This window comes from Clavelina lepadiformis, chromosome 6 (assembly GCF_947623445.1).
Source record: "Clavelina lepadiformis chromosome 6, kaClaLepa1.1, whole genome shotgun sequence".
NCBI classification, from domain to species: Eukaryota; Metazoa; Chordata; class Ascidiacea; order Aplousobranchia; family Clavelinidae; genus Clavelina; species Clavelina lepadiformis.
Window position 1 is genome coordinate 4,887,035 of NC_135245.1, and position 24,795 is coordinate 4,911,829.

At 40.3% G+C, this 24,795-nt stretch overlaps 2 protein-coding genes across 3 annotated transcripts in view; one reads left to right on the plus strand and one right to left on the minus strand.

The window, feature by feature from the left end:
• Positions 1–514: 514 nt before the first annotated feature.
• On the minus strand, positions 515–13,433 carry LOC143462029 (transforming growth factor beta-2 proprotein-like). Its single transcript, XM_076960029.1, has 5 exons — positions 12,856–13,433; positions 9,894–10,060; positions 9,621–9,768; positions 3,516–3,623; positions 515–2,471 (listed from the first exon to the last, which is right to left on the minus strand). Exons 1-5 carry the CDS (start codon positions 13,220–13,222, stop codon positions 1,960–1,962), a joined length of 1,302 nt encoding a protein of 433 aa, XP_076816144.1. The 5' UTR covers positions 13,223–13,433; the 3' UTR covers positions 515–1,959.
• Positions 13,434–22,298: 8,865 nt separating this feature from the next.
• The window catches only part of LOC143463314 (basement membrane-specific heparan sulfate proteoglycan core protein-like), a 33,843-nt gene continuing 31,346 nt past the window's right edge, over positions 22,299–24,795 (plus strand). For both annotated transcript variants that reach the window (XM_076961773.1, XM_076961774.1), the window contains exon 1: positions 22,299–22,509. In XM_076961773.1, the coding sequence (XP_076817888.1) occupies positions 22,450–22,509 (60 nt within the window). In that variant the 5' untranslated portion in view covers positions 22,299–22,449. The remainder of the gene's footprint in view (positions 22,510–24,795) is intronic.

The following is a 24,795-nucleotide window of genomic DNA, read 5'->3' on the forward strand; positions in this document are numbered from 1 at the left end:
ATTAATCGGACCAGTCCTTTTATAATTGTGACCAAATAACGTGAGGAATCCGTGATGCGCTTAGGTTTGATGATGCTCCTGGGGCAAAGTTCGTATATAAGCTCGCTTTCGGAAGTAATTGAAAGCACAGCTTTGAGCACTGCGCGTGCCACGAAAAGCTTAATAAACACTGCAATGAGCGGTGTTGGTTGGGCATTGATAAACCGATGTGACTTGGACAACACTATTGATGTGGCGCCGAATTGTTTTGCTCTCTTTAAAGCTGTAATTGCGCAATCTGGCACCTTTCAGGCCCCGTCGAAATGCGTCACAAAATTGTGACTACCCGACAAAGTGCTCTTATGCACTTATATGCCGAGAATTTTTTCCAAGCGTGAATTGTGACAGGTATTTTAAGTATGCCGCTAATCTTTTTTGTGCTCACGCCTAGCTTGGCTGCTGAAAACTGGTTATCATTCAAAGTGATTATGCCTTGTTTTGTATTGTGTCTTCGCTAAACAGATACAAGAAAAAGTTCTAGCCAAAACTTTTAATAAAAACAAACAACTGACAAGGTGATGACACAGAAAATAAATTACACACAGTGCGCAAAAGACACCGCTCAAGCGCTAAAAAACAACTATATGCTGAAAAATATAGAGGGTCGAGTTTGAATGACACGTAGGCGTTTTATAAAGCAGGTTTTAAACTAACACATATATATCCAACACACATTTGTAAAGGTAATACGATAACGTTGTTGTGACAAAAACACATTGAAGAAGATGTGAAGCAATATTAAATACATATCTATAATAAAAATGAGGCAGCACACTCCTTAGATTAGATGGCGTTCCTGAAAATGAGCGGCAACAAGCATTTAAAGTGTGTTATGTCTGCAACCGGTCCAGCGGTTGACAAAAGCAGAGAAGTGTTGATATTCTAAGAATAAACTGGGTATCTGTACGATTTGGAATGTTCTCCTCAAGTTACAAAACGAAATATTTAAAGGTCCGAACAATATGCGATGGTAACAGTTTAACACCCAGCTAAAGAAAAATAACAGAACGATCACCAAGGGTGCTGTCAGCTGCTTTTTCACCGCAAGAAGCAAGCACCATCCAATGGCAGTATTGTGTAGGCCCATATGCGGCCGCATTGACGCGCAAGGCGTGGCATGTCGAGCTCAGCTCGCAGCGTGGTTGGTAAAAATACAAGATCCTCAACATTTGATAAATATATTTTCAAAAAGTGGATATGACGTTCGGCGTGCTCCTACCAATGAACAGATATAGAAATCGTCACAGCTGCACAAAAATGACGTGATGCGTGTTTCTATAAAAACTCAATATCGTTGTCGATGGCCCAAGTCAAAAGAAGCAGCGGCGTAGCTGTCAAATGCATAAGCGCATCACAGTATGATAGGGAACACTCACATGTCAAAAAACAAACGAAATCGTTTTCGTCATAACGAGCCCGAGTCGGGTCCAATCGCTGTAAAGTAAACAGGAAACAATGGCAAGTGAGGAAAGCAACGCTACATGAATTGCAGCAGCTTCCACCACACTTCCCGTAAGTAAGAACCTTGCGTAAGCCAAATCTTTGTGACGAACGGTTTGACGTAAGCGAATGGCTTGCAGAAATACCGCCATACAGCAGGCCTTGACGTCAGAAAGCAATAAATAAATGCGCAATGCAAAAAACGAATTTCTTTCTAATACGACTTAAATTTGTTCTTGTTACAAGGAACGCTTTGTTGACGTAGTCACAACATTAATTTGGTGAAACTTTCATTCTTGAACAAAAACCGGCCTATCACTTATTAATGCGCAATGAATCAACAAAGAATAAGTAGATGATAAAAACTGAAAAAAACGCCAGCAAATAACTTTTAAAACTTGAAACAAGTTTGAATCTTTTTGGTCGTGGATTACTGTGTTCGAGCGTCCGATTATGTGTTGTCATATCGAGGAGTATTTCTCAGGTGCATGTGCATGACAATAGAATCATGTCGGACATTTGTGTAATTTTGAACTTGCCTTCGTTGTAGTACATGATTGTAAGTGGTTCAAGTTCTTTAGGAGCGCAGCAAGGAGCAGAGGAAGCTCTGGGGTTCATGCTACGGTACAACCCCAATATAGTTGCGTGATGTGAATCCATGCTCCACAAGTAAGGGCAAGCTCCCCCGCAGAAATTAGCTCTGTACCTTGGAGGAGAGTGAATCCAATTCCAGCCAAGGTCCCTGCGGAAGTCAATTTCTAGTTCCCGGAGACAACAGTTGGTTTCAGTTGGATTCCTCCGAAAGCAATAATCTGCATCCAGGGACCTCTTTCGCCGTCTGCTGTGACCATTATTTTGTGACTTTGATTGGGCAACTGGGGTTCTGGTCATTATCACCAAATGAGGGTTATTTTCTGGCGGATACTCAGGCATCATTACTTCTCCGTTGAAATCTCCGCGGCGCGCATCATTTCTTGGTAAAGAGGAGGAACCTAAAATAGAAAAGTGAATTGCTGATTGACAGCTAAGCGGAAAGACTGGTAAGCAATAGCCCACAGCTGTTTTAGGGTTTTGTAATCACATTCTGTAATCTATTTAACAGCTTCAAAATTAGCCCTTTAGCAACTGAGTAATACACACAAATTGGCTTGCGCAAGATCTGGAAAAACAAGCCGCGTTCTGCGGACGTCAGCAGCTTGGATAATAAGCGTAAAATGAGTGTAGCTGTCAGCTTAACGCGCTGGCCATGCGTCCAAGCTAACATATCGAGTTACTCGGGTACGTGGGAGAGTGGGACGCTCTAATTACTGGAAAGTATTACCCCAAAGCTCCGCAGTATTCCCTGTAGTGCCAAAGAAGCAAAGTACTAAAAAGCCTCAAAAAGCGCTCGGTTTATCGTGTCGTGGTGGCAGACCGACAAGTTAAACAAGTTTCTGAAAAGAGCGAAAGAAAAAATCAAACGTATTGTTATATTCCCGCGGGTGGTCTTCGGTTAAATGTCTACGCAGAAAATGAATTAAACAGTTAGGCCTACCCCTTATCTTAACAGGGCAACCGGGTCGCCGACCATCATTCGGCACCTGCCACCACTTCGTTCTGTGTGAGATGCTACGAGATAGCGCTGTCAGTAGTTTTGATAGCAATGAATATAAATTATAGCGAGAGAACAGACGTCGACAATAGACCTACGATTGACATGACTGGGATTGGGTTACGTCGACGGAACATACAAATAGCTATACATTTTATACATGTTTTTTATACTCTATCAACTCTTGACAAAGCCTAAATTTTTAATCATTGGCTTGGGTTTGAAGATGTTGAAGTAATAAATGTGAAAGTCAAAAGCTAACATCATCGCATTGCTAGGGTCATGCAATAGCGATAAATATGTACTTTATTAAATTCCCGTTAATTTATTGCGTTTTTGCCGTTTTTTTACCCAGTTAATCGGCGATGTTGTGATGGTTTATTGCCGAAGCAGCAATACAATGTTCCTATATACGTTGCTAATTTGCAAAATCAAAGCGTGTTACCTGCGAATCTGATCATGAGTCTCTTGCTCTCACCGGCGGAGTTCGTATTCAGCCCGCTTGACTCCTCATCCGAACATGGGATAGTCAACTCCAAACCTTGGTTATTTGCTGGAAAAAAAGCACACTATCAGAATTTTATTCATGCAAAGCACAATAAAAACATATCAATAGTTTTATCCTCATCATTTTGTGCAGAAGAAACGTAAAAGATAAAAATGTGTCATTCACATGTATCAATTCAGAGCCAGTTATTTTTGTTCTACGAGACGCTCAAAAAAGCGGTAAAGTGAACTTATAAAAAATATGCCTCCGTATAAAAGAAGTGTCCACGCCCAAGTAAATACTGTTCTACAAGGTTAATCCAAAATGCTATGGTTAATTCCTGCTGAAAAGCTTATGAAGACGTGACAGTTATTACATATAATTGTAGCGTGCTCTCGTAACTCTTTCCACGTGTAATTTGTACCGAGTGTATAGAAGCCTGTCCGACGTATAGCAATTTTAACCAAGTCGCAGTGGTGAGGGAAACAAGATTGTCAGAAGAGAGTAATTCAATGCTGGCATTCATATTCTAAGCAACTTGTTACAAGCCATCTGGATCCGGATGTTCCCCACAGGTCTCAATTACGGTTTTGTGACCTGTCACTGCTAACATTTTCTCTGACGTTTGCTTTTGAAAACCGATGATTTTATTTAGTTTGCTTTGCCACAAATACAGTATCATGACGTACGGCTTTGTTTACCAGCCGGACAGAAAAGTTTGCTTCACAAACGGCCCTCTTATGCGCCCAAAATGACGTAATTGAAACATATGAATAGTTGTACAAACTTCTGTAAAAGTATACCAGGGTATTTACTTTCTAAATTACCTGTTATTTTTAAAATGTACAAAGGTTGTAATCAGTGTATGCGACTAAATTGGGCATCAACCCTTGACCTTGAACCACGAACGAATGAAATTTGCGGAATGTCAGACTGGAAAAATGCAACAATTACTTAGCAGGTGGTGTAAACAACTAATTAAGCGTAGACATGTTTCTTGTATATTTAGGCAGAAAGCAAACCGGTTTATCTTAGCTATAGCTTTTCTCATGAGCACGCAAAGCAAACATTCCGTTCACGTTAATCGATTGTAAGTTGCCCGGCTGTTACAATGAAGCCTTCTAAACCGGGCTTAGCTTACAAAATCAACACAAATCCTAATAAACACGACACCGTGAGTAGCGCCAGCGAGTGCATTCGCACACAACTTGCAAATGAAAGCAGTGTAATGCATGCAAGGTAACGCACGCTATCTTACCAACTTGACTCGCTATAATCTTGCACAAGTCTGATATGCAACGCTCTTGCAGTGTGGTTTGTCTTAAGGAACAAGGTTTAAACCTGACCCTGCGACAAGACACCGTATTACAAACACACGACTTCGTTATTGGCGAAACACGTGGCTTAAAGATTGCAGACTCAAGGTGTTTAATTTGTCATGGGATTTATTTAAGAAGTAAATCTATTAAGCACTTCAGTCATGCTTAACTGGTCGCGAAAGGGTTTTTCAATACCCTTAAAAACTACGTGAACCCCTCACTAAATCTCTAATTCGTGTTGTTATTGAGCGACTAAGACCACTTTGTGTTTGTGAAATAATAATCTGAACCTTTCGTTCCCATGACGTTTGACACTGAGAGTATTTTGTAACTTTCGTGATCGTGTTTGTTGCCCGTGCAAGTGAATCCTAAACCGCGAGGTCTGTATAAACACAGCTTGAACGCACGCGAGAGTTATTTAGATGTTTATGTGTTACGATATGTGTCTTCGAGTGACCTCCTCAACTGACGTATTGATTGAAGTGCTTGCTTAAGATGTCACTTGGCTTACTCAAAACGATGTACTCGAACAGTCTATTATTTGAATGCCATAACTGTCAAAAGCCTCACAACACCGAATACATCAGGTCGATTGGTGTGAAGCCGTTCTCACTGGGTTGTCACAGCTTTTGTCCTTTTGTGAATTGAAGCTGTGCACTCTACGTAGGCCTTGGTCTTCCCTTACGACCTCTAAGGTTAATTTAGGCAAATTTTTTTTGGGAAGCTGACTTGGTCTGCGTTCACTTTCGTGGTGACGTATCAATGTGTAAATGGTCTAAGTGCTGAACTATAAGCCATATAGCAGAAACAAAAGGTGGAAAAAAGTCACGTAGCAAATAGATCATTGTCAAAGAAGGCAATGTCGACATTTCTGTCGACAATTTCACGCATTTTGCACCGAGCCTTCGTCCAGACAGCTGACGATTTACTCTTTCAATTAGCTCAAACTTTTGACATCCCAAAATATGATAAATCACTACAACGAAAGCTTTGCTTTAGAGCATATTTTCCACACACATTCACCCACTTTGATGCCGTTGATGCTTAATAACACAACACCCCATATTTGTGCAATTGTATATCGTACATGAGATATTAATACGCAGTGATTTTTGCTACAATAAAGTTTTCCTTATCTTTCAAAAGTCATTTGAGTTGTATGAGGGTTACACAAGGACGTTGCTGTGATGTAATTCAATACCAGTTCATGAGAGTGCGAAAAAGATTAACTATCGCAACGAAAAATCATTTCAAAATAATTGAAACGTGGAATCCCTCTTTGACCTTAGATATATTTAATTTTTTAAAAATCTTGTTGTCGATATTTTTGTGACATACTTAAAGTAACGTTTGGCTTAAAGCTGGAGCGTGAGAAGACCGATTTATTGAGCTTCAGAAATGAATTAACTACTGGTACAAACAGAGTTAACTTTGTCTTGCGTGGGCGTACGTCAATCACAGAGGCAACTTTCCCACCGCACTTATCCGCTTCGGTTTTGATTATGACGCAATCACAGCGGGAAGCTCGTCCTGAACAAGGCACCGTTTTACAGAAACCGATAAATCGAGCTTTTACCTCGGACGATCTTGATGACGAGTTCAGGTACAGCCCACAACGACTTGCCACCATGTGTAAGCACAGCTTCGAAGTGTCGCAATATCGTTCATGTGTGTGTGCTTTTGTGATTATCCGCTTTGAAGAACAAAGAAAACGAGCCAACAATATCTGGATAACAAAGCCATTTCCAATACTCGGCCGACCGCATTATCCCGTTGGGTCACCCTTGACTTTTTCAATATTTTACCGGTTCGGAATTTTGAAAATTTCACCTCGAGACGCGTTTGAAGATCCCTGTATCAGATAATGTCGCCTTGCTTTACAAAGCGTGCAATAACACGTTTTAAATGCCATGATATTCTCATGGGCGTCAGGAAGTAGAGTTTAAGGGTGTGAAGAGTGGTTAGGTGCCAGCAGTAAGCGACCCTTGCTGTTGGAGATAACCCAGATAAGAAAACAGTCAACTTTTTTAACCCAATTTTACACTCAAACACGAATCAATACCGCACGTCTAAAACCATGCCCTGATACAAAGTTAGCCAAGGTCATTCAGAGCTGAAATCTGACTCCGCAACGCCGAACATGTTTCTTTAGTACAAGTTTTGATTGAGAGATAAAAACTTGCAATCTTCTGACAAAATTTTTTCTGCGTAACAGCAAATGTCTACATGTGACAGGGTTTCAGAAATAAAATATCCCGCCTTTTGACCACGCAAGCCAACAAAATAACTCATCAAGACTCTATGCTTGGAGTTCGAAAAACATATCACGAAACTTTTAACCATACATTTCATATAATTGGTATCAAAGTAGACGACCATCACAGTACTTTACACCAAATTGGTGTCAAATGATAATAGATTGTTTACGAGCCGGCGAAATGCTATATCAAATTTTACGGCAGGCACCGACCTTGGGTATAAAATCGCATTTTGGTACAGCTGTGTCAGTATAGGATGCTATAATTCGACGCTTAATTTTGTTTACCATTAATAAAAGATTCAATTTCATCGGATTAAATGAGTTTTGAAATCAGCGAGTCAACGAGTAAAGTCATTAGTTTAATTTTCAAATCATGTTATGACAGGTGAGCGGATATACGGCGATGTTTTTTCTCAAGCTGAAATCATTCTGAGAATATCGAGATTGTGAAATCTTATACCGTCGCCGATCGGGTCGAATTTCACCGGCGTTATGTACTAATGAAATAAAGCTGCGGTAAACTTAATGCGAAAATCTTGTGTTTTTCGGATTTTCAAATTACACTTCGTTAATAAATTCATTTATTGCTATTTCCGTTATGTACAAAACCATTGTCTCTACGCGTTTAGCAAATTGCCTGTAACTCAATAGGTGGTAAGGGATCGGCTGTAAAAGCGTTACATTGCCAAAACGATGATAAGAAGTACTGTGTTTTATTGGCTTCAAAAAACCGCAAATAATATATAAACGACTTGGAGAAATTGACCTGACCAAACGGGGCATATTGGCGGCGTCATGGTTCCTGGCCCCCTCGAGGACGACTAATTGAGCTAAAGGAATAGTAATTTCCCAAGAAATAACAAGGCCATAATGAAACTTGCGAAACAATCACGTTGCCCAGATGATATGAGAAACAAATTATCTTAAATTATATCTATGTTAACACTTTAAGAAGTAGCTATTACACTGGCAATTTGTTCGTTTAAATCAAAATAGCCACGAGCGTTAAAATTGTTAAATACAGATTTAACACGATTTGAAATTACATGTTCCCTTTCTAAATCGGGTTTTATAGATGTTTCCTTACGTGTTTTCCGACCAATATCCAAGGGCAATTATGACAACTTTATATTTGGCTGGAAATGTTCATAAGGTTGAAAAATACCCGTAATAAACGTCACATCAAACGGAATTATATACCTGTATCTTTTAAAAGTTAAGAAGTACAAGATCGCGCTTATTATCTTTTCGTTTTCAGGACCAAATTAATTTTGCGGACGGAAGCTTTGTGATTAAGGTGTTTTGTTCATTGCCGAACTAGATTGTTACTGTTACTGTTACACCAGGCACAATATCAGGATTAGGACGACTTTAAAACTGTAATATCATGTAATTTCCTCTTTTTAAATGGCTTGAGACCGGTTAAACACCTGTACGACATGACTGCGACTGTATCGTTCAGTTCGTATTATTGTTCTCCACCAAGTCGAACCACTGTCCTATGGAGTAAGTATTCAAATCAAAATTTTAATAAAATTTACGCCGTAAGTTTGCATTTTCCTCCGGTGGTTTTCAGCTACTCCAATGTCTATATAAGGTGTTGATTTAATAAAAGCCTTTTCGAATTTGCAAATATTTAATTATCGTATCGCTTTCAGTAATGACAGTGTACAACTCTCGCGCAATTATTACATGATTAAGCCGAGAAATAACAGCAAGAATTCCCATGTCCCTGCCGATAGTTTATGTCAAGGTATCGCACTCTAGCCAGTGATGTAACCACAATGTAATGATAAGGGAACCGCTGATTTTACATGACAACAGCGGCACATCCAGAATAAAAAGGAACGCGGAAATTGTTGAAAATTCCCGTTCCTGTTTCCGTAAAAGTAAACGTTTCCCGCAGATCGGTACAAGCGTGTGTGAAAATTTTAGCGTGGGAACACTTCAGGTGGCAAAACACATAATACCTAGCAGTGCACCCTACTTTAAAGCCTTGGTATTGTTTCGTCTTAGCACCCCAAAACCTGGGACGTTTCACATGAATAACTCCTTTCGAAAAATAAGTTTCCACTCTTCATTAATGGGGTTAATGGTTTTATCTTGCTAAAATGACAACACCTAAATTAATTTACGCTCAACCGCTTTAAGCACTCGAAGGGGTTAAACCCCCGACTCCCGAACACCTTATTTGATCACTTGATGGGTTGCATTGTTTTTGTTAAGCTTCACGCCATTTTGTTCTGCCTAATACTTTCACGAGATTAGGGAAAGTTTTTGCATGACTCCAGTTACATTCCAACAAGATTGGAAGTTGGAAAATGAAAAAAAAACTTAAAATACCATGGATATGACTTTACCATAAAGGCTCGCTAATGGGTGTGACTCGAAAATACCGTTTAACGCTCTAATCACACTTAAGGTATCGGTTACAGACACCTTAAAACTAAAGCGCGGGTAGCATTACACTTTCCTAACTCTTACCTGGCGATTCAACCCAGTCCTTCACCGTAGAGGTCACGTCGAACGAGACCCAACCCTTTCTATATATGTCCATCGATCGCATGGTCAAGAAACTTTTTCCGGGCGAGTAGCCAGGCGATTCGGGCCTTGAAAGCTTATACAGCTGCACCTGTAATTAAATTACATCGGTCATTTGCGCTATATGCTCCAAGGGGAGGCTTAATTAAATCTCAGTCGCTTTCAGTGTGACATTTCTCGCCACCGGTCGCATACTCCGGGTACAAGAGCTTGTACCTGCTGCCTTGCTCCGCTCGGAGTTCCAAAAGACTCCACTTGATAAAGTCGCAAACTTGCGCTAACGATTGAGTCACGATTTAATTTGTAAGTTTCGAGATTGAAATGAAAGAACTCTGACACTCCTCGGTTCATTCTGTTTACTTTGTAATTTTTGGCTGTTCCGGCTGGAAAAAATAAATTTAAAATCGCATAAATAAAAGTAATAAACACATATTTTAAGAGAAAAAAATGTACTTGATCTCACCATCTTACAACTAGTATGAATGAGCAACTAAATGATCCAACTGTTGCTGCGATTGCGATAAACGGCGTGTATTTTCGCAAACCTTTTTAAATAATGATTATTACTTGATTCAGTGAAACGCAGCCATTTTCCATTAGAAGCAGCACATATTTCAATGCAGTGTATGAAAAACACTGCGCGTGTAGATATCACAGTTAACAACCTTGTCACACATATTCAGTTGCGCACAGCACATGTCACTGCGATAGAACTTTTTAGGATTTTTTGTTAGTTAATGTTTTATCGCTAAGTTTTGAAGAAACAGAATAATTTGGTTAGTTTTAGACTCATTTACCCTTAGGTTACAACAATATTTCTGACCAATCAACAAGGTTTTCTTAAATTGGGAATTCCCGTCGATTGCAAAAGCGCTGAAGCCACTTAAAAGCGTCTTGAGTGTTTGTTATAAGCAGCTTGGAGTGGGCAATGATTACATAATTACCAGCAATTTTTAAGTTGCGTTTTACAGTTAATTCAAAGTAATTCATTTCACTCTAATTTCTGGAATTAATTACGTCATTCCAGATTGCGCCTCCTGGAAATCTGTCGTTTGGTAACACGGCCATGAAATCACACTTTGACTCGAGGCTTAATACAATAGTTGACCTTTAAAGACGAAAACTTACGAAATCACCAATCTGCAGCGTAGCTGCCACGAGTTGGAAACATTGAAATAAGAACTTAAAAGTAAGATACAGAGCAAAGATTTAGCTTGTTTGTGATTTTATTTTTTTATTGAACGGTAGACTTGCAAACGAAGGTGGAATTTTAGTGAGCTTAGTCGGGAAGATCAACTCAATTCCAGAATTGTGTTTTTTTAAGCAAGGTATAGTTGCTTCAGTGTGGTCGTTTTAGAAACTCCGGTCACTGTGTGGTCCTTTAGATAATACACAGTTGTACTTGACACACCGCCGCCTATAAACGCTTTTTAAAGTGGCGAAACGAGGTTTATGAACTCCACAACAGTAACTCTTTATCTGTCATTTCACCATTTCCCTTTGGACACCTGTTCGACGTTTGGTTGCCTTTCAAAAATCTTCTCACGCTTTTTGAAGATGTTAATTATATTTCAATTTCTTCGACAAGGTCACGGAACAAGGTTTACGCGGGCGCCGTGCTTGTTTTTCTCGTAACCATGCCAACAACTCAGTAGCCTACTGTATGACCGCGTTGTTGCAATGGTCCAAATTATCAGGTAGTGGGTTAATTGATGTTTTGACCCAGCGCCAATCTCCTAATACAGGCTGTGTTCTATAATTTAAGGTTTGCTTCGTCCCGTGATCCTAAACCGCTCCCTTCTAAAAATGTAACGGCGCAGAAGTATCGCGGGATCTCGGGAGTAATATCTTCAGGCAACAAAACGATAATGACCAGAAATTAGCACGAGTAACTGGCCATTATCGCTCCTAATCCAACTTGTACTTAATACGGCAACTACAAAAGATGTAAACATACACGTACGCGCCCACTCAATTGTTTGAAGAAGGTTATTATTGTAAGGCAAATGAAAAGGCGATGAGCTTATTATCAAGTTAAATATAATTTTACTGAACTTTTTAGGCCATGAAACTGACCGCTGGCGAGACGTAGGAAGGAAATTAGGGGTTTGAGTAACACCGCCTTGGGCATTTCGGTGCTGCGGTTTGGTCAACACAATTGAATTGTTTTTATAGTCTTATCAGCCGGCAGCCCCCTTTGCTGTATCAGTTTTCCTTCGGCAAACAGGTAGGGCCAGGCTATAGCGCAGCCAATAGTCTATAAATCTTATGGTTCGGTGCAGCCATTGCGTCTGATGGGGAACGCCATTCTCCGCTATAAAGGGAAACAATTGCACAATAAAAATGCTCGGAACGTGCTTATCGTATCCATCGTCGCGCTTGCCACAATACGGTTTTCCAAGGGGTAAAATACAGTCTAGGGGTCGAGAGGTTAAGCTTGAATTTAAGTAAAATGTCAAGACTTGCGTTATCTCGCCGATAAGAGATATCCCTTTAACAATATTGGGCCGCGCAATTATATCCACATGACTGCACGGTTGTCGAAATGAGCCGGCAGCTATGCCTGAACAAGCTAACTTCATTCCGGCGGACGTGCAGTCAAGTTATTTGCAAAAGTGCTCATTTCAATTGGGCAATCCATCATAAACCAACCGTAAGCTCTTAAGACAATTGCCGCGGGTATTCTGACAGTTTTGGGCTTTGAAAACAATCCCACAAATCACATTACTCAAGCCCAAATGGTATCACTTGCGAAAACGGAATCATGGTTATTACACCGAACACACAAAAAGATTTCTGTTTTAAAAGAGCTTTATCTTGGGCGAGAAGTGTTTGGTCAACACGGCAAAAACGGAAAAAGAAGCACGTCAGGAAAGCACAAAACGACATCCCAGAGAAATAGAGCGTAACAAAAGGCATGGTTTAATGTATATTTAGCCCTTATCTATTGACTAGGTCCGTTCGCGCAAGAGCTGTTATCGTGCGAAAACCCTAACGTCCAATGTTTAACCACGACGAATTTTCTTGTTTTGAGATAGCGAACTGTGTTATCAGTTCGCTGTCATGTTTAGTTTATGAAGTCACAGTAAACTACTGGTAAACTAATGTTACTCTATAGAGGAGTAAATGTGTTTTATATGCTGGCGATAATTGTTTTAAAACTATTGCCATTACTCACGTTGTATAGGCGGCCGTGCTTTCTTCATATACACGGTTTCAATGTCTTGAGCATAATAGTCTTCGTCTTGTTCCTCGCATTCCTCGCGCTTCTGGCGGGCTTGTTCCATCACGAAATCCCGCGTGCGATTGTAGGTTTTCTCCAGCTCCGTCGTCATTGCGCCGACGGGAGGTTCTTTGTCGGGTAACTGTGTGAGACCGAGCTTACTCAGAATCTGTCCCCGAATCGCTTCTATTCTGCGTTTGCGCATTTTCTCGAAATCTGCGCCACACGCCGCATTGGTATTTGGCACTAGCATCGTAAAAAACATTATGCACACTACAACCCATTCCATAAAATTGCAAATTGTTTTCGAGTGAAAATTCATGGTGGTTGATTTCAGTTCGAAACCTCAACAGACTAGACTTGCAAGATTCCCGGTGGCGATCAGTTGTTGCTGTGGCGGTAAATTTGCTTTCATCAGCAGAGTCAGCCACTTAGATCCGTTCTTTGCTTTCTCAAGTCGACGCTACTAACGTTATTGTTAATAAACTGCACAGCTAAGCTTAACCTGCAAAAGTCGAATAGAATTACCATGAAATTCGCTTACGACAGCAGCAGGTACCGGATCATCGGCTGCACGCCCGTGCAACCTTTGGAAAGAGAAGCTCTGGAAAGCTCACACTGAGGAAAAAATGTCTTCTTTTCCGGGTCAATCGACTTTAGGCCGGGCGCCAGCGTAATTTGCGGTGGAGCGAAACTGCATAAATGAAATAAGGCCGGCCCGGCGTGCTTTGTTTAACTTATGAAGTTTTAATACCGGTGCCGGTGCTTACGTGGTTGCAATTTGACGCCTTTATCGGACCAAGCGCTTCCTAATGGCATGGCACCAGCGAATCAGGTGCCAATTGTTGTAGCCGCGAAGTCGAAGGTTACATGTATCGTTCTGTTTTCGAATACGAAACGTAATACACGAGACCTTGAGTCAACAGCCCGGCTATTTACGAAAAAGGGTAAGAATTGTGTCACAGTTTCTCAGCATTGCTTCCGTTGATTCAGTCATTTATCATTTAGCCGGTTCATCATTTATCATTCACCTGTTAGTTTATCGTATTGAATTAGTCAGGTGAAACGGGATAATTATGGTCGCACTGAGAGCCGCTTGTTTACGCCGGCGTGTTCCGCAAGACCACCAACCCGAAACATTACGCACAAACAAATTTGCGCTCTATTTGCTCAAAAACCACAAATCCCATTTTAGATTTTTCGCCTTAACGACGCAAAACGCGGCTTTAACCGACTGATAGCTCATCCAAAAGCAAAAGCTTCGGTGACTTTGTAGTGACGCCATCAGCGGTACCGAGTTTATCTCAAAATAAAATTATTGGACTTCTAAAAACAAGGCGTCAACAGACTGCTTAGATCCACTCGCAAAATCAGATTCTTCTCCAAATGGAGTCGTCATTTTTTGCAATGAAACCACGCCATAATATCTATAACGACCCAACCTAGGGCAAGCGAGTAATGTGAAACCATTGCAAAGACCGTTTTGATCATCCTTAACGGTTTAAGGGTATCACCCCTAATATGCGTAAAAGGGGTTAACGGTGTTACTGACACGCATCAAATATACAAGTGTTTCCCATGCAGAATCAACCTTCGCCAATATCATCTTGAGAGAGCCGGCGTTTTTGCTATTAATATTATATGACTGGTTCCTTTGAGTACCAAAGATGATATTATCTCTACTGTTAGCGGTTTCTATTTCTCTTTTCACCGTGCACGTGTTTCGACTGGTTTAGGGCAAGGCGCCGCTACAATCTTTTCAACACTTGAAAGTTGCTTTAGTGCGTAAGGTCAAGTGTAAAACGCGGTGTTTTTTTACCGTACTGCGTAAACAGCAACAATTACCAAGAATGTTAGAAACAATTTTATTGTTTTTGCCGGGGTCTCGAAATATTTTCAAGTTTAACTAACATCATGCAAAACAAACCTGGGCAACGAGCCATGACAGTCAACTTACGGACATGTCAATCGGCAAGCGGATTGTCGTCTGCTATAGCATTATCCATTTCAGGTTATCATCAGACGGCTTGAGAGGTGAAAAACAAGTACTGTAAATGTTTTCTTTTACAAAAAGTTTAAGTTTAATATTAAAATTTACGTCTTCTGTCGGTAGTAGTTGTTTGTGATAAAATAATAATGCAACTAAACAACCGGTTACCAAAATAATTTTTCTATCCGGGACTTCATGCTAACTTTAAAAGCTTACAGACACTTCATAACGCTCACACAGCAAGCAAAGATAACATCAACACTTTAATAGTTGCTTGATGAAACACTGCCACTGGTCACTCGTCAGCTTATAAAACGTGTCCCTCATTTTGCTAAAACTCGCTTACACGATCTCAAAAAACGAACATTGCGTTGATCTAAGGGGGCCACATAGCCCACTTCAAGATTTTGCACTTTGAATGCCATCCACTTTAACATGGCTTTGTTACGATTTTCGTTACATTACGTGCCTAACGCTTTACCATAGCCCGTCCAGTTTGGGGCGCCGCGATGTTGGTACCATGACACTAGCAAATTGCGCTCAATTAATTATAAGTATTTTGCCTCACCTATTAAAGTTTTATGTATGTCTATAAATTGCGTATCTCGGCGTTCTTGGCATAACATGCGCTTTTTCGCTATCGAAAACAAATAAAAATCATTCGATTAAAACGAATTCCTTTCCTTAAGCAAACAGAAAACAAAATACTTGATTCCCTATGAAAAAATCTAGCAATAACAGATATTCCGTTTCCATAACAGTGATGTGTCAGACGAGACTCTTTACGGGAGAAAATATATTGACGCCGAATACATAATCAAGCAAATTGACATAAATGCTCTGGTATCGGTCATGATATCAGTAACACCGTTTTCACACTGGATCAGCTGACTGCTTCTAAACAACCGTATACCAGCTCCACTAAGCAAGCAGTGATACAAAGCCATACGTCGACTCTATTGAGCCTGTAGGCACTTGTTATTGACGTGAGTCATCCTTTATCTAAATGCACCTTGTGACGTCCTAACTACAGCTGCTAGTTCAACGGTTGCAGACGTCTGAAATGTAATGGCAAAAGTGCAGTCGGCATATTCTGTAGTAAAGTCGCAAAAATGGCTTTATTGTGATGTCAAGGCCGTATCAATTCCAGCTGTTGCACGCGCTTTGTACGCTTTGTTAGACACGGAGACATTTAATAAGCGTTCCGAGCTTCGCAATTTCCACTCTGGCTTCCCTTCTGGTCTATGATTTCAGCAACAACGACTAGTATTATCCCAAAAAACAGTCATTCGCGGTTTTTGCTATGATTGAAACGATGAAAATGGCTTGGTCAAGCCGTTCAATTCTCAACAGTAGTTAAGTCTAAGGGTAAAAAAGTAACACTTTGTGTCTAAGGCAATTGTAGTTCCGGCACAAAGCACTCGATAAAGCGGGCAAGGAGTGCTTGATGACACTGCTGTTTCCTGCTCGTGCCCCTGGCCTCACACCTGCCAATTTCGTTTTCAGCGGCTTTAATTTCAATATATACCCGAGGGTATGCGAAGAGAAAAACTGAAGAGAAAAAAGTAGCATACGCACAGGAAAATAACCTATACCTGAACTAAACCAAAGCTTTGCAAATCTTTCTCTCGCCTGGAAGATACTTCTTCATATGAAATCTGCAAAGCTGATTGCGGGTTTTACTGGCACGTGGATTTACGTTTCGGAAGCCTGCATGGTTATAGTTGTATATTAATAGGTTTCGTGTGTGTTGGTCAGTATTTATTTGATGTACATTGATTTATCTTTCTGACTTGTCTCGACCAAACAGTTACTGTATTTGTTACAAGTCAGATTTTATTTGTCGCAGCTTGTACTTACAAGGGCATTTGCTGTTTGTACGTTTTATTGTTGCCCTGGACCAATGAAAATAGTCCAATTTTGAATTTTTGTTGGAAGAATGTATTTTTTTTTTGATAGAAAATTGTCTATAAGTATTATGATAATAAACGTTAAATTAAAATAAGTTGTTCGCATTGTTTTTCTATGGGACATGCGTATTTGCAAAAATTACCGTAATGGGAATTTTAAAAACTGATTCTCTTTCTACGTAACATGCCTATACTCCCATGCTTAATGACTTGAAGCTTACTTAATAACAGGAGGAAAACAGTAATCAAAGTTCTGTTATTGTTGCTACAACACAAAACACGCGTTAAATTCTTTTTATTGCCATTTCCCGTGCGTATTCCTATTCTTTTTTTCTTATTCTTAGATTAATGTCTTCATTCATTTTAGAGCAAATATGGTGAAATAAGATTACGCATTTCCGCCGCCTTTCGCCACAGATCCGTTTCCCATAATCTCTCCAATGACGTAATTTCGGAAAATTCCCTCTGGCGGATCCACTTTGATAGGTCTGTCAGTCAATTTGGGAAAGATTGATACTTGGCCCTTTTTTCAGACGACTTGTGCTTCCGCGAAAGCAAAACGATTGTTTTTTGCCATTGCTGTAAGGGTTTAAGTCCGTGTTGATCTCATATGCCATGACGCCCTTTATTGGTAGGAATCCTGCCGTACTTTATATTTACTGCATTGGTTTTGGAGCCAACCAGCTCCATTCAATTATCGTTTGCACCCTGTATTGCCTGTTTTGCTTTATATGATAACAACTTGACATTTTGTCTCTTTGTTATTATTCCGAACGAGTTGTTAAAAGTTCAGTTTGCATTTTTCACGAGCAGCAATGCTCGGTCGGTTCCTCGTGTTTGTCTGATAAGAAATGATGCAACGACCAACGGCTGACACGATCGCCGAAAAGGTGTAAATTACACAAATCACTTTGTCGTGGTTTCATTATACGTCACTCCTTGGATTTCACAAAGAATCTTTCGCCACTTCTCGCTTTTGGTTATGCGAACTGTCCCCGCCAAAACAACAATACAAGCTTGTAAACTCCACCTTACAAGTAGGGTTTGTTTTTGTGTAACTTCAGCACTTTTTGCGCAATCGGGGCCGATTTCTTAAGACCTTTATTTAACTCCGCTGCGCTTGATCTATTATTGTAAACGAAAGTTGAGATAACATCTAAATAATCGAACATAATTGCGCTCGAACTAGCAGCCGTTTGTATCGCCGGCAGAGACCGATTTTCAAATGTTTACAATGACTAATATAAACATCGTTTGTTCCTATTTGGCCACGTACACTATCACACCATCATAGAGGTGGTAGTGTAAACAGCTGTCTGGCTAAGTCAACATCATCACAAAATGTATAACCTTGTTCCGGTCTTGGCAGCACTGAAAATGAAAGAGGGACCTTTAAACATTACGTCATTGCTTGTAACGTGAGGTGTAATAACAACTTAAACGGTCTGTGACAGCTTTGCACTACAACAATAACTCTTTTCATTAGACGGATGGTCGGCTGGTCGGGTGGTTTTTCTCTGCTAGACAAAGCCACGCGACGACAGCCAGCCTGAAGTAGGTTTGTGTAATGGGGGGAGAACCAGTGTGGAGGGGGTTCGGGTCTTTTGAACTTCGATTTTTACAAATTTTGCAGGCGCTTCATCTTGTCCTTTTGCCTTTGTTGTGCAATTCACCGTTCCGGCAGTAAACGAGATATTAACTCTAGATAAATTTTCTAACGGCAATTACAAGTGCTTACAAAATAAATAATAAACTTGAACATGAAAGAATATTTATCGAACGCCGTTCGCCTGGGGTAAGCTCACGTTATGCCCTGCAACAAGAGTCTTAGAAAAATGGTGTCGCGGTGACATGCAGAACGCACTTTGGGGCGAAAATGTTGCAAAAACACCACCTGTTTTGCATCGTCTCTCGTTTATCGTCGTCCATATCTGTTATCGTAATTGTTGTGCGGGTGCCCTGGGCCGGACAATTATTATCTTACCAAGTGGTGGTCCCAGAGGGTTTTTCCTGACATCATGACCGCTTGAGGTGATATATGAGTCAAACTGGGAATGAAAAAGGACTTTTCTCTCGTTGATAAAATCGTTCATTTGGCTTTTTTTTGTTTAATTTCCATTCATCAGTCGCGTGCCATGCTGTAGACACTATAAATTATTACGACACATTCATCCAAACTCCAATGTTTTTACAATCAGCAGCAATCGATTGTGTCACGCAATAGTTTATGTTTTATTTTCTACTTTGATGATGTAATCGACATTATTGACTTTTTCGAGTCCTGAACAAGCAGGCGGCGTTTACAAAAGTGGACAATAGCGGTCCGCCAATTTGCGTGGGCGTTTTTTCCGGGACCGAACCCGGAAACCGGGTCATGTTTATACTCAGCTTCGTAAATATGTCTACTTTATGTCGCAAGTGTCACTTTTGTTTTTGTTCATGGGTGACGTTATTCCGATATGTTTCCAATTTGCAGAAATAAACCTCGGCAACTGGTGATGTGCAAATACGGTCAAGCGGTTGTCCAGCGCGCTTAAGAAAACATTTGGGTGCCATGGGAAAGCAGAAGTAAACTAAGGAAAGTGGCGCTATTGATTCATGGGTATTTTGCGTCTGACTCACAATCATTTGAACCGGCCAGGCTTCAGATGTTCGTATGCGCTCATCTGTTTTTCTTTGGTTTGAGCGTTCCCATAATATAATTTCTTTCACATGTAACTAGGTCGAAATATCAATCCAAATTAAATGATTCCAATCGCAGGGTTACAATTAAAATCTCCACCTGGGTACAAGAGTTATTTTCCATCTAGAAATTGGACTTGGTCGTAAGAAAGCTGTTACTTTTTTTCCTTTCTTTTCATGAGTTTTGGGTTTCTTTTTATACGCATTGACGAAACAAAAGCATGGAAACCTTATTTTCTTACATGATTAACTTTCCACAAGTCAAGTTGTTAGCACATGTTACAAATAATTCAAACTGCTAGGCGAACTCGCGATGTGTTTGCGACAATTACAGCAAAATTTCAAATAGCGCGTGTTAACGTCTGTAAATGTGTGAGCATTGAGCGTGCTATTGTTTTCACATTATAATAATTTTATGTCACGTGCGACTATTTATGATCTGCTTTTATCATGATCGACTGATTGAAAGCAAACAGCGCGGCACGATCGGTCGGAACCTGACTTCTGCGTACAGGATGCGGATAATTTTATTGCTCCTGTTTTCGGAGAAAGGTGGAGTCCATGGGAGCAAACTAAATCAAAAATCTGTCATCGTAAACGCTTACAATACGACTTTCGGCTTTTTTTCTTTGATCGTCTTGTCATGAATAGATATCGCGTTGTTCCCCAATTGCCTTCTTTTCCTGTCACGTCCGTGTAGTCTTTTACCCACGCTCACAACTTTTCAACGCGCCGCTACAAGCTCTAATGTTAGATCAAACATAGATCTAAAAAAGAGTCTTTGATGTTTTTTCCTGGTACACCTAGAGAACTGTTGTATCGATTGGGACTATATTGTTTTCTTTTATTTTGTAAGACTGCTCCTTTTACTATATAGGTGGGCTTGCCTGTAACGACCCCTTTTCGTTTGTTGTTTCACGTATGCTTGTCATGTGGGATGATACGGTTAGTTACAGCTTGTCACGGGCCTTAATAAAATCTTTAACGCCCTACTTCAGCAAACCCAATTTAGAAAGAATACAGGTTTATGAACATCTTTGTACCATCTCACGGACACAACTAAAACTTTGTCTACCCGCTAGATGCCGCAGCAGAGTAGTATACTGTATTTCAAGTACCAGCCACTTCATCATATTCTACACAATGTACAGTATGAGTCATCAGGCAACCCTCATAACCCACATTTACCTTTTACCTGATGTCTAGCGAGAATGCACGTGGCCCAACACCAAAAAATGTTACACATTTGCCACAGAAACCGTTTTCAAGTGGAACCGGCAGAGATACAGAAGATGATGTTGCAGAGTTCGACTCAACTTCGTTCAGATGTAGTTGCGTATAATCCCGCATCGATTTGAGATGCGTCAGCGTAAATTACCGGTCTCTGACCCCAAAAGAGCACGGTAACATTGCCCTGAGAAGTTCAAACAAGTCTTGTAGGCGGTGTTGTCTTACGCAAACCTTCGTCTCAATTTTCTCAGCCGCCTTTTCATTGTGTGTAAGATGCCAATCGATACTAGTGTTGGTGTAGATTAAAATCAAATAAGGACCTTTATTGAATGAATGCGTTGCATACATCGTTCGATCGTTGAAAGTTTAAAAGTATTCGGTAATAACGTTGCGCGCAAATAAAACTGCCAAGCATACAGTTTCAGAGATTGTGATAACGATTATAGAAAGTATTTTATGTGCAACCGCTAGTAACCACAATTTTTGTGTGTGAAAAATATCGTATCAAACCGTAGTTTTTGTCACAAAGACTGTCCAACGGATCTACGAAATGTGTGTTAACTACTCCGGCACTGTGCCTTCTCTGTCTCAATGGTTCAAACGCCGTTATTATGAACTGTACGACGCCCGCAGCGAGCGACCAATTAAAAGAGCAATGATTGTGCTTTGTTATTATCTGGCTATGACCGTCAGATCATCGGCTTAGACTTGGTTTAAACCGTGTTGATATAACCGAGATGCATCTTGACGAAACCGAGCGGAAATGTGCTGTCTGAAGTTGAGGACGTCGGCGCAAAAGGCCAAGCCGCTCAAGCTGACAGTCCCAAAACGTAAGTCGGGGGAAAAAAAGCGCCGCTTTGAGGAAACGACGCCGAAAAAGAAAGCTTATTTGTCGTACGATATGTATAGTAGCGAACGGACAAAACGTAAGTCCCTTCAAGTGCGCCACACCTGCGCTACTCTACGAAGAGCTGAATGTAATATTTTTTAAATAAATACTGGGGTCGCGCGTAGACCAATTGTACTCGACGCATGTCACGAACTTAGTTCAGCTGAGCCGAGTCAAGCTTTGCAAGGTCTTGCTGCTGCTTTAGACGAGTTATTCAAGTTTGCAAAGGTTTCGTAAGTCAGCACTGTTTCTGCACCATTGGCATTATCTTGTAGTGAAGCAACGGCACTGAAGCCCTTACTTACATATAAACAGGACGAAACGCGCCACAGAAATTTGATAAGGTGCTTTGATTGTGATCAGCATGTCTGTACACAAGGTTCCTTCTTGACCATTTGAGTAAGTTCCTCACCAAAGACAAGCGTAACATTTTTGCGAGTGTGCTTGTTCAGTTGGAATCTATTGTCTAACAGTTTTACGACCTCCTTTGAAGGCAGCCACATACTTAGCAGATTTAGACTTAGTACCGTTAAACATCATTGTTCATTTGTATTTGCTTAATCGACGCAAAGTGAATATAGGCCATCTTGGACTAAGTTGTGTCGCAATGTAAAACCACATAACTTTTACAAGCCTTTATCTCGCCTTGATTTATGATTGCGCTTGCCTAATACATTCTTATATGTACCAACTAGGGCGTAAGTGCTCCTGAACTGTTGGTGTAGTGCTGAAAAAAGTGCCTTTGGTAGACTTTTCTATACAGCAAGAAAAGGACCAAGTTCCTTGAAGGTAACAGAAGAATCAACATAAGGGCTATCACGTAACAAAGTTATCATTTCAACATCGTTATGAAGAAGGCTGTTTTTGCAGCCTGCCTGCTTTGGTTGTGCTGCTGCGCTAACGCTTTGGTAAGCTCCTACTGTAATTGTTCCAGTTACTTCTGCAAATGTTATTGATTTACATATTTTGTCCAGAATGATTCTTATCGGCTTATTATTGGATTTTCGTCTGCACCCCGGCTGTATATGTCTGTACCGGCATATCATTTACCCATATAAGCTACATTTACATGTTTGTTTTTACTTTAAAACCCAACCGCTACTCAAACACCATTGCGGTATTCTCTCAATTGACTTTATTTGTTATTATCGTGACGTCCGGGTTAATTTGAAGATCCATCCAGTCTCCCTGGAAGTCTTTGTGTGTGTATTTTGATTTTTGTTAAGTTTAGGGGACAAGGTTTGGCCATTAAGAAAACCAAACAAAGTATCATTATAATGGCAAGTATAATTATACAAGAATAGATTCACAAACTGTACAGGTCTATAAACTTATAACTGTTTGAAAAACGTATTGTGTAACCAAGATTGTAACTAGTTTTGCGGAGTGTTGTAATTGTCTTCTTTTGTTTAAATTGGAGATTGTTACTGCTTGAGTAATTCTGTTCACATATCATTATTTTTCTGACAAATCTTCTGATAGCTACTCCCAAACTTAATGGCGTAAAGGATTCAAAACAACGACATGATTCATGACAAATACTGTAATGCGTATATTGTATAATGACAGAGACTGTTATAGCTACTGGTTGCATATTGTATGACTATCAGTGGAATACCATTGTCGGATGCTTTTGCGTTGCAACTTTACTATTTGATTGATTTTACGATGAAGTCGTAAAACGTTATGCCATGTTTGATGTGTTACAACGGCAAATCAATATTTAAACTCACACGGTCTAACTCTCACAAGCAGTGTGGTTTACCCATGTACTTATCAATGTAATGTCTTATCGCTTCTTGTCGACTCCCGTCCGCAAACGAACATCCTTGATTAAGTGTCTGTCTCTAACCCAAAGGTCATGTCCTGAACAGTCGGGTTTCTGGACAGCTGTAACGGCCCGTAGCCGCGATACAACCGGTTCACTAATCCTACTTGTCATTTGGAAGTTTGTTCAACTGCCATATAAATTAGAGCTAGGCTAAAGCAACCATGGACGTAGATTATGATGTATTGCTTGCCGCTCAGCCTGTTCTATCAACATGTAGAGAGCATTCGCGTCTGTTTTCGTTCACACGCTGAAAACTTAGCCTAAATTTAGTCACGCCGCAGCCTTCCATTCCTTTGAATTTATTGGTAGCAGGAGAATCGCCTAAGTCTAATCTCCGTGACTTGCAAACTTACACAGCATAAGGATGATAGAAAACAAAAACCTGTTGCCGAACATCTAATGCCTGACTTCTAACGCGAAACAGGCCACTTTAAGGCTGTTTATAATTCACTAACATTGCGGCTGCAAAACTAAGACCCCAAGCAAATCGAATAAATTTTGACCCCCAAAGCGTTTTTTGGGTTTAAAAGCAATCCATAAGTTCCTAGCATTTACCGTTGCTTAAACGCGATCCCACGACATGGTTCATGTACTCTATTATATGTACGTTGTATTGTTTATGCTATAAACAATAAACTTTCTAGGGTTTCCCATCGTGAGGCGTGGCAATATTTTGGTGGGGCATGCGGATTCAGATTTAATCAATCAATGTGTAGTCAGTTTCATAGCTTTGTGCCTTAATTTGAGCAGAGTACACAGTACAATTATACAAACGTTAGACGTCTTTACAGGCAATATGATTAGCAAAAACATGCCTTCCATTTCATGACTTTTTTCCGTTGAAAGTATGTTAAACATATACATTACATAATCATCATCATCAGATAAGCCAGGCTTGTCCATGGGAATGGGATTCCCACGGGAGTCCCATGGGAAATGTCCCATAGGATGGGATGGGATGGGACAGCACGAATTGCAATTCCCATGGCATTGAAAATTTGCTAAATGAGCACAGTGACTCGGAATATGAGTACCAATGATAATAAATTGTCATAGATAGACAACTTTTCTGAACTTTAAAGTTAACAAAGTCAATAAATTTTGTCGTTTTGTATCTCTCTTTGTACATGTAGTCAATTCTAATAGACATTAGACTTAAATTTCCATAAATTTAATAACATTTATTGAATTGTATTTTGATGGGATGGCATGGGATGGGATGGGATGGGACAGGCATGAATTGCTATGGGATGGGATGGGATGAGACAGAAAAAAATGTCCCATGGACAAGCCTGAGATAAGCTCATAGACTACAATGTAGTCAGCTAACCAAGTACTGAATCCATAACCGGATTTAGCCATG